Here is a 16,951-nt window from a genome sequence, read left to right as displayed (position 1 = left end):
ATGTGGAGCTAAGATCTTGGCAAAGATTTTACAATCACAATTGATAATGAAAATCGGTCTATACTTTTAACAAAATGTACATTCTTTGTCTGGCTTAGTGAATATGGTTATTTAGGCTTCCAAAAAGGAACCACTAACTTTGGAACCAGAAATAAATGATTTGAAAAATTCTAATAAAGGGATGAGATGAGTGCAATACAGAACCAGTTCGAACCAGGTGCCTTTTTTCTCTTCAAGGACTTAATTGAATCCAAAACTCAAAGTCTAATATCAGCCTCTAGCTCAGCAATGGTATCTATAAGAGAGTATGGTCGAACTACACCATAATTAAATGTCTGAAAGTTGAATGCAGAGGGGGTAGTGTCATCAGTATACAGTTGTTTGTAGAAAGGACTGAAACGAGTTAAAAATATTGGTATTGGAGACGGAGATAGATTGATCCAATTCATTAATAATTTATCCAATAGCCTTAACTTCTTTTTATTTCTAAATAATTAGCAATTATTTCACCAGCTTGATTCCGGCCCCCTTTAAATTTAGATTTGATTTTAAGCAGAATATTACATGCATCAACAGTAGCAAGTTTGTTTAGGTCTCAATTGGCTTTAATCAAGTCATGAAGCATTGATGAGAATTCGGAACTAACAGAAGCAGGTTCAAGTGTCTTAAGGTGTTGCAATAGGAGAGCATATTGAGCTTTTAAACCTTTATTTTCCTGGAAGAGTAAGAGATAGTGAACACCCAAATTGAAGCTTAAATGCATCCCAATTATTTGCGAAAGATGTGTCTTGTAGCATTATTAAAATGAAAGAATTATTTTATAAAAGTATTAGCTCTGTAAACAACTGATTATCTGATAAAAGAGAACTAATTAACTTCCATCTACCAGGTTTAGAGTTAGTATTATATATAGTCTTAAAAAAAGTCAGTATTGGGGTATGACCAGAGGTAAAAATGTAGCACATTTAGCAGTCAGTCAGAAGTAGCACTTTAGTAACAAAAATTTGACCAATAATAGACATTGTGTTATGCACATTGGAAACAAAAGAAAATTTCTATTTATCTGGATTGCAAATCCTCCAAACATCAAATAAAGTCTGGAGTTAATTGCTGATTGAAATGCTTTAAGTGATTTATCTGGTTTTAACTTGTGCTTAAATTTTCTATCTGCAAAAGGGTCCAACAATTGATTGAAGTGACCAGTCATAATGATATACAGATTAGAGACATTGGCAAGTTTAACCTTAATTGAACACTGATATTTTCGTTCAGATTTAACAGGGCCATAAACTTTAAATAAGGTAATATGAATGTTTTCTAGAATAACTGTGACCAACACCTATGTCCTAATTGTGTGACATTCAGTGAAAACAACTTATATTTTCACGGTTTTGTGGCAGAGAATAGCAACACCACCTTCACAATCAACTGCTTTAGAGAAAAAAACCTGACCAACCCATTGTCTGTTTAGTTTACCAGATGTGGAATCATTACTAAGTGTTTCCTTTAGTAAGGCAACTTTAGAATTAAGTTTACATAAGTGAGACAGTAAATTTTGTTGTTTGCCCGGGTGGCCAAGTTCACCAACATTCCACACGACTATGTCAAACATATTTGGTTCATGGACATAGGAATACAGTAACAAGGGTGATAAGCTGCAAATAATGGAGAGAAGACAAAATAACAACATTGCTTATACAAGAAAAGAGATAAAAAACAAGGGAACAAATTGAAATCAAATATTATGCAACAACTCACTGAGAACATAGAGGATAAGATAGGAGAAAGTGATATAAGGAAATACATAGTAAAACAGAAGAAAGAGTAGGTTAATGATACAGATCCAGACATGAGCAGAGAACTAGTGAAGAGTAGTATTAAATGTGTGAACCTTATAGCAAGAGTGACAACAGAGCAAAAATAAAGATAAAATAAGACAAAAAAGCCAACATAGGAAAAGATCAAAATACAAAAAACTGCTTAGTATCCGTTCCATGTGAGTTTAATGATCTGGAGAAACATTTTCAGTTTAACAGGATCATCCAAAGATTTAGTAGTACCTTTGTAGGTTATCTTGCATAAGCAGGGATGAAGAATGACATAGCATATTTAGGTGTCCCATTTGAGGCCTCAGTGTGAAAAATTATTTATGTCTGGCATTAGTGGCATTGGAGATATCTTGAGAGATGAATATATTGTGGACAGATCATGCAAATCTCCTGTTTCCAGCTGCCTTCAAGTCACAAAAAGGTCTGTAAATTTTAGGGGTGAGTGATAAATTCCGCTCCACTGGAGTTTTGCTCATTATGCTTTGAATGCAGAGGTCCAGCAAAACTCCGACAACTGCTGTGTGGCGGAGTCGTTTTTTGTGCATGAGCAAGAATTTGTATCCCCTAGCGAGATTTTCAGGTGCTGAGATGCCTGGGCGAGATTTTCTCAATGCTAGTGGGTGCAGACGGTCGCAACTGTTCGCAGTCAGAAAGCTGCCATTTGAGTAGAAAATCTACTGGTAAGGCAGGTTCGAAGCAGCACCCTCTGGTGTTCCATGTGGGGCTGTTTGCGCTGATTGAGCAGTGCAAAACAATCTCCCGGCGCAAAAAACAGTGCGAGGTGCCAATTTCCGCCTGCTCGAGAGACTTTGCGTAATCTCACTGAGTTTTTATGTAACTCAGCAAAAATTCTGCGTGATGAAACTACAATGGTTCTGCCCATCCCCGGAAAATTCTAGAAAAAGCATAAATATGCCTCAAGGTTTGGAAGAATAAGAATTAAGTTGACCTGGACGATGAGCCCATTGTTAATTAAGAGGAGGAGGAGTGGGAAAACTAAGCAGGTCTGGTAGGAATTTCCATAAAAATTCTTGAAGATTAGGTCCGACAAGAGCCTCCGGTAGACCATACAAACTGAGATTCCCATTCTCCAAATCCTCTGTGTAAAGTTGAGTTTAGGAATCTCTTGTTCAAGTAGTGGAATTTTTTAGATATCTTGAAGGGAACTAATACATTGCTTCATTTCAACCATTATTCCTTCTATAATAGTCCATCTATTGTCAGTCTGTAGAAAATTCTCTTTAGTGGCAGACATAAATGGCTGTAGGCCCCTCACCTATCAAGGATGGTATACAAAACTGGATTCTTAGATAACAATAGGAGAGGGAGGATTATTTTTCACCCTCTTGGAGTTTGTATCAGATGAGTTGGATTTAGCCGCAGCAAGTAAGCCACTTGCCATTTTGCCTTGATGCACTGTACCAGGATAGGTGGACTTACCTCTGCCCACAAAATAAACATGTGAGTACCAAAATCTATAATGGTTCTTGAAGGAGTTCTCAATAATTTAAGAAACAATATTCATTTCTGTTTGAAGAAAGAGTTAACCAGAAGAATCAGGCACAAAAAAGACGTGACTCAAAATGCTGGCCAAACAGACATACTGGGATATTAACAAATAGAGCTATGAGAATTCTATAAAGCACTCTGTGAAAGGTAGGCAGGAGAGGCAGAACACAGGAAGAAGGCAACATGGAGAGGTGTTCAAACTGCCCCATCATGAAGAGAATGATGTGAGCAGTGCAATGCATAAAATGGTGGCCGCTTGCATACTAACCAAGTATCACTGTCTGGACGGAGGGTACCAGAATTAACAGAAAACGTCTCACAGCAACAGGACCATTATTTATTCGTAGGAATGACCAAAATAAGGCTAGGTCCAGCTGATGGCTTTAAAAGTAAATGAAGCTCAGCTTATCGCCAGAGTTTACAGGGTCCCAGCTATCTTGCTGGGCTTGGAAGCCACTCCCCTGAAAAAGTGATTTATAATGCATAATAATATCACTAGAAAGAAAATGATCCAGTGGAAACCTCAACACCAAAATAACATTATTGAGTGAAATCAATACAACAAACATTATGTTTTGTCTCGGCAAAAAAGTCAATGAAGCAATTTTTGGAGTTCGGTCACAAAGCATTGAGAAAGAACATGACATTTAAAGGCTACTTGTGCTACAAAGAAAGTTATGATAAGGTTTAGCAATGCATTAAGGTTAGTGCAAAGGTCAGGTCACAGTAAAGCTCAGGCTTGCACTTGGTGTAAAGGCTGGGTTATTCTATAATTTAATAATAAAGATATCTGTGTGATTAACATTAGGGATAGCATTATCGTTAGGTTTATGTGTAGTGTAAGGGTGTGGTTAAGAGGCAGAGCTAGGATTAATGACTGAGGTTGGTGTAAATGCTCGGGTCCAGGTACATTTGGAAATGCGTGATAATGGACAACTGAATGTCAAAGGTTCTATTTAATTTGCATTGGCACATGCAGTAGCCCAGCACCTCAAAAACTGCCCTCCAGCTCGCAGGAGAAATGGCCAATGTAATAACTGGCCAGTCCAGCCTTGTCACAAATTGATATATTTATGGACATTCCCAAACATACAAAGAAAACCATACCCTGAAATTCCTTCTTTCCACCCATTGAACATTTTCCTCATTTGTAGTAATCTATTTGGGATTGCCAGGAATCCTTTTCTTAATTCCTGGCAGGTATAAATTAAGATATTTTCACCTGTATACCTTTATTTACAGCCAACAATTCCTTTGTGAAAAGGGCCTTAGATTTATTCTCAATCAAGCCTAACCGAGAGGACAAATGACAATTTCTGATGATGCAATTGTGTGCATTTTAGGGCTTAGCTTTTTGAACAACTGAACAGTAAGATTCAGGCAGGATTTCAAAAAACCTAACAGTGCAAATATTCTCCCATGCAAGTCATTACAAATTCACTTCATACACATTAAGTATGGATATCTAAATAAAACACTTATTTTTACTGTTCAATGGGTCCAAGAACCAAGCAATAATTGTTATTCTCATTGGAACTATTTATCACACAAATGCAGTACATTGTTCCTATTTGTTTTAAATTTTAGAAGAGAAAAAAGTGAAGCAAGAGAAAACTATACCAAAGGAAAGAAAGGGTAAGCATTTCCCGTTTGTTTCTATTTGATTTTCCATGTGTAACATAAAGTTTACAAAAAATCTTACATTTTACGCTACATGGTGTATCTTTTTAAAGCATGAAGTCTGAGAAACCGTTTTGTTTGAAATCTTCAATAATATTAACTTAAAATTTGTTTATATGTTTTAAATATTACATTTAATATATATAACTGTTACATCTGCATAGGGATACAAAACACAGCAGCAGTGATGAACTTGTCAATAGTTGAGTCTACCACTTGCAGCAAGTAATTTAGCTGGGTATTTTGCTTCTGCCACTTTTCAGAAGATCAATTTCTAGCATTGCATTTCCGAATGACTTCCCCTGAAATCATGCGACTAGAGTGTGTAAGTAAAAAATAAATATCTGTTATCTCCAGTGGAGATCTGTTATGGATTCCCACTCCAGTAGGTAATAAAGTCATCCTCAAAATATTGTTGAGATTTTATTTAATTTAATTTATGGTTTCTGTAAAGCGCATGTACACCGCCTTGGTAGCCACAGTGCGCTACAAGTTACAGTTATTCTTAATCAGGATGTCATATTAATGAAAATGGATGGTAAAGTCGTAGAAAGCAATGTCAAAAGGATGACAGCAAGGTGGTGGGTGTGGTTTTAGGTGTCTGACTAGTCGGGTCTTGTGAAGGAGGCAGCAAACAACAGGTTATCCATATGGTTGTTTAGGAAGGGTAGTCTTTAGTAGCTTTCTTAACCTCTTGATGTCAAAATATTTTTATAGAGAATCAGGGCCAAAGCTTTTCAATTCCAACACCAATTGTCACTACTGAGTAGGCCAATTGGGTTAGTTCCTAGCCTCGGTGCAATGTGTTTGGGATGTGACCCACATACACCCCACTGTGGCGGTAAGAGAATACCCCCGTTTCTAAACTCTAGTTACTCTTCTTATTATTGATTTTAAAAACACCACACAATTTCTTTGCCGCCAACGCGTTTCATCCCCCTTGGGACTTCTTCAGGGCTTATAGTAGTCTTGTTCCTTAAGTTGTTGGTAAGTATGGCTCCAAGCCAATGTTAGCAGCAACCGCGATAAAGCAAAATGTATTTATTTCAAGCTATTACCGAAATACTGTGGCCAATCGGTCTTGTTTTTTCTTTATTATAAAGGAGTAGAAAATCAATCCCCGTTGTTCATGAGGATTCCTATATCCTGGATGGATTTATCCCGATTAATAGTATTGCCTGGAAAAAGCTGGTGCTCAATGCTTGTAATCTTTCTTCACAGTAAATGGATTATGCCCTCAAATAGATTCTGTCAGTTTGAGGTAGTGTTTAATTTTCTCTCTCCAGTAAATATAGCGTTGTCGCTTCCTCTAGAGTGACACAATCCGCACCGTTTCTTCAAAGTTTCGCCAACCTCCTGATGTTAGGTTCAAGTCTTTGATCCTTTAGAAGTGAGTTCTGTAGAGATGATGCATATATGAGAAGAGTCCTACCGCCAAAACCTCTGGTATCCCGATGCTCTAATAAACTTTTAGTTATTGTATGTGTCATGGCTTACATGAGAACACAATGCATGTTATGAGCAAAACAGGGCTGATTGCATGTAAACATGGCTGAATTTAAGATTAGAAAATTAGTGTAGATGGTGTTGATCCTAGAAAAACTTTACTGAATGTTAATGCTAACATGTGTGTACTTGATTGTCATATCTTCAGTTTAGAATCTACATGTTTTCTGATACCGTTGAAATTAACTAGGCAGGGAAAACTTTCCACTTCACTAATATACATGTTGACCTATCAGAGATCCGTCTTGATAGGAAAAAGTAGCATAAGCTTTCGCATATAGGCATTGTTTGTTCATTCTTAGTAGCAAATCGAAACCAAGCACAAGTGATCCACCCGCGCTATATAAGACATAATTAGTGATAAAGGCATATACAGTACTGATGGAGATATAAGGTACTGATGCAGGGGTGAAATTAGACCATTGCTGGGGGCAAATGCTGAATATTGGAATTCCGAATACTGACAAATATGACAGCATAACAATACATGGCTTGGAAATATTTAGGTTGAATGAGACAATGAAGTTATATCAGTTTACTGGCTCACAACATTTCCATATTTGGAAAAGGAATAGACTAACACGTCAGGGATGTGTGCTGAAAAATGATTGGGACCTATCCAATATTTATTTTGATTTGTATCTGCTGAGTTGTTTAGAATAATTATGATCATTCTGATACATATGATTTGTAGGTAAGTATTGCGAAATAAATACTCATATGAGAGTACAATACCAAACATTGTGTGACCCTACTGTTTTGGGAGTGCAAGACTGGAACTACATTCTATCTTCACCTACAGGTAAGAGATAACAATCCCTGTCCAAGGGAGCTTGACTTGCTACAAAAGAAATGACAGACACCTGCAGGTTACTGTGTTTTCTGAAAAGGGTATGTTTGCTTTTGGTGCCTGGGGATCTGCAGATGTGATGCCCAAAAATATTAGGGCGAATACAGCATTATCTTGATATATTTTAGGTTCCTGAAAAGGAGATAGGGGGAAAACTGCTTTCTTAAAGAGCATGGGTATCAGCCATACAATGCTTTGTGGGCAAAGGAGATGAATTAGAAGTTGCCTCATTCATTCACTGGGAGGCAGTGGAGGCTCTGTAGTGGAGGGTAGATGTGGTTGCAACAGTTCAGGCCAAAGAGAAGATGGGATTTGTGGTCTGGACTACACCTGCCAAAATTTGAATCATCTAGGCATAATTTAAATGATTTTTTGGCATTTCACATTATTTTTGTTACCTCAAATTACCGTTGGGTAGAAGTCTGATTGCAGGAGCATGGAAACTACGTGAACGAACTGTAGTAGCTGTTGTGTTTTGAGATGGTTTAGCCCGAAATGCTTCCATTAGCCCAAAAAGGATGAATTTCTCACTAAAAATAGAGCAGCAAGTGGATACATTTTTAACATAATTTTGCATTTCTCTTTTAAGACATTTCATGTATTCATGAAAAGGAAATTACACAAACTTCCACCAGGGCTCATCTGGAACCATTGAAGTTTAGATATAGATTTATTAAGGAGATCACTGTAGACTGTAGTTAATTATCTTGATGGCTCATTATCATCTAATACTAAACTCCTAAAGTCTGACCGTAATTCAGTGTATGTCAACAATCAGGTTAAGATTTTAGTCCTCACCCCATGATTGTGTAATATCCTAGTGTGTATTTTCTAGAATGTTAGCAGCCTAAATTATTCGAAGAGATGGAATCCAAGGTGGCCGCCTACTATGCAGTCAATGTTCTGGATAGTAGTGAGGCCCGGTGTTGAGCTCACCCTACCTGGTGAAGTGGATGCAATGGGTAGGAGGCGGCATCAGCAGGAGGTAATGGGGGGCAAAGTGATAGGATCAATGCCCCACTTCCAATATATATGTGGAGCCTAGCTCCTGGACAAACCTAAATGACTCTGGATCCTGCTAATAGGTGTATTCAACCTGAATACGGATGTGGTTGCATTGGCTCAAGGTGGTCATCAGTGGCAATGGCTCTCACCAAGATTTAGGTGTAGGGGTGGATCAGCTGAAGGGGAAGGTCTTTACTCCATGCATTGAAGGTCCTCAGCCTCATACTTTCTAGTCAGAGGAGAGCAGGTTTCCAGTCCTTGAACTAACAGCATTGATGAACATGCTACAGAGTTCAACTGGAAAATTGAATCATCAGTAAGGTGAGTTAATATTGCTGCAGGGTGTTATAGCAGGTCGATAACGGGGCAGTGTATGTTTAAGAGAGCTGGGGGTGCTCTGTGAGAAGTGGAGAGTTGTAATGTTCAGCTCCTTCATTTTGATTGTTCAGTTGGTGGCCAGATGAAGGTATCCAAGTGATGTTGGTGTATCCTGCATGGCTGGCAAAAACACATCCTGCCTTTTCTTCTAACACACCATGGAGAATAGGTGCCATGCTACTGAACAATAACTAGAAGGACTGACATTTTATTTGCTTTCGTTGCACTAAAATAGAATGAAAAGAACATGTTTATTCCTAATCCAACAAATAGTGAACAGGTTGTCAGTATTTACGCAATCTCATTGTAGTTAAAATGTGTGGTTCCTAAAGTGTTGTTACCCTCCACACACTGTGACACCATGTCTTCATTAAATGTGCACCTGGTTTACCTGGCCTCATGTTGATCAAATCAAACTTTATATTATTTAATTATTCTTTAAGTACATTCAATAAATGGCAATGAATACAGACATCAGCACCATATATAGGTGTGAAACCTGGAGGGTAAAAGTGAAAAATTATAAACCCATAATTTTGTTGTAGAGCAACATAAATAATAAGTGTAAACGGGATTTGATGGAGAGATTAAGATCCAGGCAATGCAAATATGTTGTCAATTTGGTGTGATTGAAATCATCTATAAATGCATAAATACCTGCACGGGGTCTAGATGAGAGGGGCTTTTAGAATAGTCTTCCAAGGGTAAAGGTCTGGTGGAACAGTAAACTGCAATCTTATTTGATTGGATTATAAGGGCTGCAGAACAGAAAGCAGCTGTCTCCCTATATGGCTGGATCCTCGCTGCCCAAAAGTGGAAAGAGGCCGATATCTCCCAGACTCTGGGCCTGATTTATAGTTTAGTGGATGGAATACTCCGTTTCATTCATGTTGGAAATCTAATCTGCCATATTAGAAGTGCCTTTAAATATAATGCACTTGTAATACAATGGACAGGATATCTGCCACCTTTGTGACGGAGTATTTCATCTGCCAATATCTATGTTAGGCCCTCTGTGTTTATTTGTTTTTAACAGCTTTATAGAGTGATAAGTTACTGGGTGCTTTATATTTGGAAACCTTGCACAATACAGCTCAAACAATAAACATCTGAACCAAGCACACAGGAGATATTGAGGATTGAGGCTCTCAGTGTGAGTGACCTGGTGTTTGGTATGCAACTTATGAAATCCGGCACCGTGGGGGAATGAGGTGGTCAGAATTTATTCAACTGAATAAATAGCTCCTATTCTGAGTTTTTAGGGATAAATTATGCTTAATCATTTAGAACCCTCTTGTAAACACAAGTTTGCGCAGTGTTCAGAATTTATGGGCTACTAATAATGAGCGTCTATAAGAGCACTTGAAAGACTTCACATGATTTTATGATAGTTCTTAAGTAATGTAAGATTAACAAAAAGGTTTATAATTCAGTGATAATATAAGATAGGACAGCCACAATAATGTGTCTCATACTTAATCTACCATCTTCAGAATAGCATTGTCAAAAAGCTTTCAGTGTCGGGAACCCCATCTTAACCATCAGTCAATATTCAGAGCTTCCTCAGTACATTTTAGTGGCTTCACACTGACATTTCATGGATTTATGTAATATTACCACCAGTTATTATCAAGCTATCTCCTAAGCAATCCCAACAATATTGGTAAAAGAAGACTTTTAGTGCCCCAAAAGTGTTTCAGGTGTTGATCTATGTCTAAGTTTACTTTTTAGGAGGTTGTGCCTAGGCAAGATATTTCAAGCCAACCACTTTTGTATATACAAGAGTTAAATAGCCAGGTGCTAAATTTTTTGGTCAGGGACACTTAAACCTTACTCAGATGGGTAGAGCTGTAATTTATAGCAGTAACTTGACAAGGGCTACTGTATCAAAACAAGTCGGCTATGACAGAGTCTAGTTGCTCAAAGATGGTCAATAGGAGCAACACCAAAATATTATCAAAGTAATATAACAATCACAATATTAGAACATTTTCATCAGAGCCACTCTATCAACAACACATAATGTCAGCTATCAGACTGTTTCAGACATAGTCATTCAAAAGTGATCAGAGATCATTGCAGTTGTCAAAAAGGGGTAAAATATTCCTCCCATTGCTTCTTACTCTTGAGAGAGAACAAACATTTTCCGTTAGTTGACAAGCAAATGGAAAACCTTCCCAAAGTATTAACCAGGTCCGGGACAGTTCAAAGTCAGCTCTAGAATTACCAACAAATAGTAAGTAGCAAATTATTTTCATACAAAAAGATTGATTGTAATCTACTTTTTGTTATACCTCTAAAAGGGCGTATTCCTCTAGCTAAGAGAATGATTCCATGGCTAGAGTAAACAAAACAGGAGACAAAGGGAACTCCTGTCTTGTTCCTTGACTAATTTCAAAATATGAAGAGAACATTCACCCACTCTGGACTCTTGTAATCAGGTTTACATACAAGAGTGCTGTCTAGGTCATCCATTTAAGGACAAAATAGCAAACAATTAAGGGCCCAAAAGGCAGGGTGCATGGTATTTAAAAGTAGGACATGTTGAAATGTAAAGTTAACATGTCCTTACAGTGAACAGAGCCTAACAGCTATTTTCACTGTAAGAAGTCCCTGGCAAGCTTTCAAAACAGTGCAAAGCAGGAATAAATATTATATGTGCTGGCCTGGACTGGGACTAGCTAGAAATATGATTAAATAATTGGTTTTAATATTTATTAAAATCCCAACTTAATGGTGAAGTCGGACTTAAAATAAATATTGCTGAAAAGTAACTTTTAGGAAGTTATCTTTTCACTAGCTTAAGTTCCTGGAGTCTAAGCTGCAAATGCTTTCCAGCTGTAGATCAGAAAGCGATTAGCTCTGATGAGGTGTGAAAACTGCTCCTAGATCAGAAACAATGGCTTGGATGTGGGGAGGTGTTTTGCCTCCCCCTGGCAGAAATACCAGTTGGAATATACCCAATAATTTCCTTTATTTCAAAGAGGCATCCCCTGTCAGAAGCAAATGTTAGGTGAAACCTGGAATGGGCCCAGCTTTGCTCCTCCCAGTCAGGCAGGCACTAAAGCCCCCAGAACTCGTTTGAAGTGGCCACAGAGGAGGGGACTGCTCATTACCCTTGCCACACTTCTGAGTGAGCATGCAGGCTCTGCACAAGGGAAGATGGGTTTTTGCAACGTGTATTTTGGGAGCAAGGGCCACTGTGGTATTGCTTTCAGTATGGCAAAAAGGAACTGCTGCAAAAGTGAGTAGGGTAGCCTTTGAGAACTTTTTCCCAATTGAATAAGGAGGAGCCCGGAGTCACCCCCACTCACTAGCTAGTGCCATAAATACAAGTGGTATCCCAAGGCACCCATTTCAGAACACTTTCTGAATTTCAGAACGAACAGAAGAGGACTGGACCTGCTCTCTGCAACCAGAGATGAGCCCTGAAGGACTGGAGATGGCCCCCCTTGTACCCAAAACAAAGAAGTGGACTCTGGGGGTCTGTTGGCTGACCTTCTGTTACTACAGTGATAGTAAAAGCTGTAGGAGGCCTTTACCCTAAAGTGCCCAGCTGCCCAGGACCAACTGGACCTGACCTGGAGCTTGCTATTAGCATCTTCTTAGGTGAGTCCTGACGTCCAGGTGCTGGTCCTGGGGTCCTTGGAATGCAGCAATTCTGATTCAGCAGAACCTCAGCCAGAACGTGTCTGGCATCAAGGAACTCAAAGTCAGACACAGCTGCAGCCTTGCTGCACTGAAGGGCTCCAAAAAAGAGACTATGTGCTCAATTCATTTGTTGGAAGTTGAGCCGTCCTCTGCCAGGGCCACAGAGTATATTAAGTCTGTCACCTTGGTGAAGATCCTGAATGTTAAATTTATAAATGTCTGTTAGGCTGGCGGACAGTTGATGCACTGACTAAAACCACAATCATTATGGCAGCCTTTTAGATAGAACACGGATGTCTGTTATCGTGCGGGACCCTCTTTGAGACGCAAGCTTAATATAACTAAGGACATTGTGTTGCTGTTTACAAGCCGCAAGTCCTTGAATAATATAATCCGGTTTTTGATACTCCGTGCCCTATACCAACAACAGCCTCTTTTGGCATTAATCATTTATGTTGACATGGATGGACTATCTTCCAGATGATTCTCTGCAAATATGGACACCAATATTGGAGCTTCAGTCGGCCTTTATACTCTATGAATATACGGCTGCTATCTCTATTATCCGCTGTCAGCGTGAACAACGGTTTCTGCTCATGAATCAAGTTCACAGATACTGAATTCTAGTGCAATGGACGGTTTCCTGATGAAGGCAGTAATGCTGAAATGCGCGCAGTTCACATCTATCGCATTGCCTCCACGTCTATCGTATACTAACTATCAATGATGGAATTATATGTTGAATAGCATGAATCATTCTATTTGAATTTTTATATATGTATGTACATGGATTAGGTTATGTGATTATATGTATTTTTTTAGATTGATTTTTATATATATAAAAAAAGGAAAAAAATGTGAGTTCTAAACCTAATTAGATTTAACAATAAAACGAAATATATTTTCTTAAAAATATGTGTGGAATTTTGATGATTTGATTGACATTAACACGTGGTTGCTTATTACCTAGGGACCTAGAATCTTTTCGTCAATTCTTTGACTCAACCAGCTATAGACCTTTACTTAATGTGAAACCACAGTCAAGACAGTTCCTATCAATGCATTGCAACTTTGCCATACGGCTCCATCAAACATGACTGAGACATACAGCAAAGTTACATATTTTTCATTTTCAAAAACAACACTTCAAAGCGGGATTTTATTTTTCAAACTTTAAAAAAATACCTCATGGCAAGGGTGGCATTTTGTAGTTGTTACTGCATTGAAAGTTACCTGTATGTCTGGCCATAAAAATTAGATGTGTGGTGATACAGATCAACCTCTGACAGCCTTTACTAATCGGGCTGTCGGGGGGGGGGGGGTCTAACCAGAGCAGAGACAGAGTAGTATGTGCCAATGTTACATCAAAGGTCCACCTACTTTAAATCTGCCGGCCGAACCATTGTGTTGGAGGAAATGATACTCTGTCACCGTTGAAACAGAGTACCCATTCCACTAACATACAAATCAGGCCCTGAGTACAAAGAAAAACATTTTGATCTGGGGAGGTGCTAAAAGTATCTCACAAACAAGAAAACTTCCCTGGTCACAAAGTTTGAAATTCTCCCACTTTGGGTTTTCCTGCCAAAGCCAATGGCTTTTACCTTACCTCATCCAAAGCCTATTCAACTTCATAAAAAGTGTCTTTTCCCACTGAAGAATTTTCCCTCCCATAAAAAAGACAGAGTCACAAGGTAAAACCTCTGACAGGGAGGAACCTGGTTGGTGTATTTCACCTGCGTAGATCCATTGGCTAACATTAATGCTTTGCACTCTTTGGCACTAATTTAACTTAAAAATTATGAAAATACCCATCTCTGCTTCCTCTTATTGGATTGTTGTCTTTTTGGTGTAATTTTATTCATTAGGTTTAACTCAATTTTTCTTATTCATTTGAGATCTTTCTTGATGTTTGCTGATGTTTTGACTTTAATAATGGTTTGTTACTGAATAGATAGTTTCCACATTTCCACAGTACCTTAAGTTAAGCATGTCTGTTCTGTGCCACAGCTACCAGGGAGTTGGGCTCAGATTAATTTAGTGATTTTCAGGGTTCACCGTGACAAGTGTTGGGATTATTGCTGCTGCCCACCTCAAATAATAGGTCAATTACTTAAAACACATCAGCAATCACACCATTAAACACTTATGTTCAAACACTGTCTTACAGAAGAAGTCTGAATTCTCACTGACAAACCCATTGATGACATCTTTAAGTGTCATTCTAAAGGAAGTATCACATATTGTATAAACTTAAAGAGGGTAGTGTGGACCCAAGTCTGTTAGGAACGCCAGAACATTGAAAATATTTAAGGTCCAATCCTAAAAGTAAAGACCAATATTAATACATGGGCTGAAAGACATTGATATTAAGGATCATGCCCTCAAGTGTATTGCCTCTTTTTTGTCTCTCTACTACTAAGTAGTTCCTTGGTGCCTTTAATCTTTGAATCTCTGAAATCAAAGAAATCATCTGTGAAATCATCTGTGAAGCCCCACATGTCTCTACTCTGAGTCTCACTTCATTTAATATTTATGTTGTACCCTTAATTGCTTTAGTTCACAAGCATTGGCTACATTTTGCTCATGTGCAGATGACACCCACTTATTTGTCGGTTTGGACAAAAACAATCACCTTTCAAACAGCAACTTTAAAGATTGGCTACATATTGTAGCTACATGGATGAATAATAACACATCTGCCTAAATACAGGCAAGATGAATTGATCATCTTTGGAATTTCAGCCTGTTGTACTTAGCTTTGGTATCCAATTAGGTTGGAACCATCTCCTCTACTATCACTCTCTGCACCTTCAAAAAATCTGGAGGTTATTACCAGGCCCAGACTGCCTATTTATTCTGCCAGGCATTGTCCTTGTGGGCTGCAGCCACTGGTTGCTGGTTTTTGAGGCGGGAGGGCCACTGCTTGCACCTCTGCTACTTTCTCCAGCTACCCAGTAAATTGCTGTTGGCACAGAGGGTGCATTAGATGAGAGCGAGGAAAAAGAGGAAATAGAAAAGGAGAGAAAGAAATGCTGTTCCTTCTTTACTTAGTGGACCAAGTCTCACATTTTCTGTGTTGCGGGGGAGGGTGCCTTTAAAACAATTTATGTGTTCTTGGTAAAAAGAAAGGAATTTCTATGTCTATATATGGAGTGTATTTCTCCGGTGTTTCATCTTCAATTTACGTATGAAACATTTGTGTATGGGCATTTGCAGCTGGGAATTTAACCCAGGAATAGAATACCTCCGTTATGAATGCTTCGAGTCCCTCCACCACAAAGGTAAGATCTCCACCTGTTGCCAGGAGACCATACTGTAGTAATTGTAGAGTAACCGCATAGCAGTAATTTCCTGCAATGTTTAGTTCTCCTTTTTCATCAATGTTTTCTCAATTTTTGGAAATTGTTTTAAAGAAAGAGGAAATTATTAGATGAATTTATGGAGATAGGCTACTCACAATGTGGAAAGTTTTTATCCTACAAGCTTGAATAACCTACAGCCAATAAATAGGGTATACCTACTCAGTTGAGGTGGATTTCCCTACCACCATTTATGTCTCCAGTTTAGAGGTGAGTAGGAGTTTCTGAGAAAGCACAACTGAACTACTCAGGTAGACCATTAAATAAGAACCCAACAATGTTGGCGGTGTCATGTTATGTAGTTCCCACTAATCCGTAGGATTCGCACATTTGTTGGACAAAATAAACTTGGAGTGAGGTGCCTAGACTGATTCTGGTCAGTCCCACAGCATATGTTGGCCTAGAGACCAACTAGCTCACAGTGCTACCACTAGTCCCCAAATGAGTAAATAGCAGATTCAGTTCAACCATGGTGCTAAGACAGGGTATACATTCATGCATATAATACAAGGTAGCAATCCAGCATACTCCTACTATGCAATTGCTACACTGCGTATGTCTAGAGTCTGTGTAGGTGTAAAGCCGAGAATCCCCACAAGGCATGATCAAACCCCATTACCTGGCGGGAGAGAATGTAGGACCACCATCATGGGCACAAACTGGACAACCCACACAGAGATGTCAGACCACTGCGTCGTGAAGTCTCAGCATTCAGGGACAGCGAGTGTCAGCTGAAGTGCCACCTCTGCTAAGCATCAGAGATGCTTCTTATTTATAATAAAAAGCATGCTTGTGATGTACGCATAGATTAGCAATGTCATGGATATGTATATAGCCCTGTTGGCCCGTGGATGAAGATTGACTGACATTTGTACATCGTGCGTAAAGGCCTTGTACTTGGTTTTCGAGGCATCGTGATAATGTTATGCAAAACCAGATGTGTAAACAGAAATAATTTCAGAGTAACTGATCCAACATTGCCACATATGTGAATATGTTCAAAAGGTCACAGCAGTAATGTTATTATGCAAAGGGAGGACATTGTAATAAAATGTGCAGCTATATTACATGGGCCTAACCGTGGCACATAACAGCACTAGCACTTCTTATTTTTTCTCCTCTTAATACCAGCACTTCTCCACTGCCAAAGAAAGTACTGGTACTCATAATGAGCAGGCTCA

At 38.7% G+C, this 16,951-nt stretch overlaps 1 protein-coding gene across 50 annotated transcripts in view; it reads left to right on the top strand.

Moving 5' to 3' along the window:
- LOC147708230 (uncharacterized) overlaps positions 1–16,951 on the top strand; it is a 2,035,583-nt gene that overhangs the window by 1,491,698 nt on the left and 526,934 nt on the right. For all 50 annotated transcript variants that reach the window (XM_086926979.1, XM_086926974.1, XM_086926953.1 and 47 more), the window contains one exon: positions 4,926–4,973. In XM_086926979.1, coding sequence (XP_086783105.1) covers positions 4,926–4,973 — 48 coding nt within the window. The remainder of the gene's footprint in view (positions 1–4,925; positions 4,974–16,951) is intronic.

Source organism: Lissotriton vulgaris, chromosome 6, assembly GCF_964263255.1.
Source record: "Lissotriton vulgaris chromosome 6, aLisVul1.2, whole genome shotgun sequence".
Classification (NCBI taxonomy): Eukaryota; Metazoa; Chordata; class Amphibia; order Caudata; family Salamandridae; genus Lissotriton; species Lissotriton vulgaris.
This window is presented reverse-complemented; position numbering and strand designations above follow the sequence as displayed.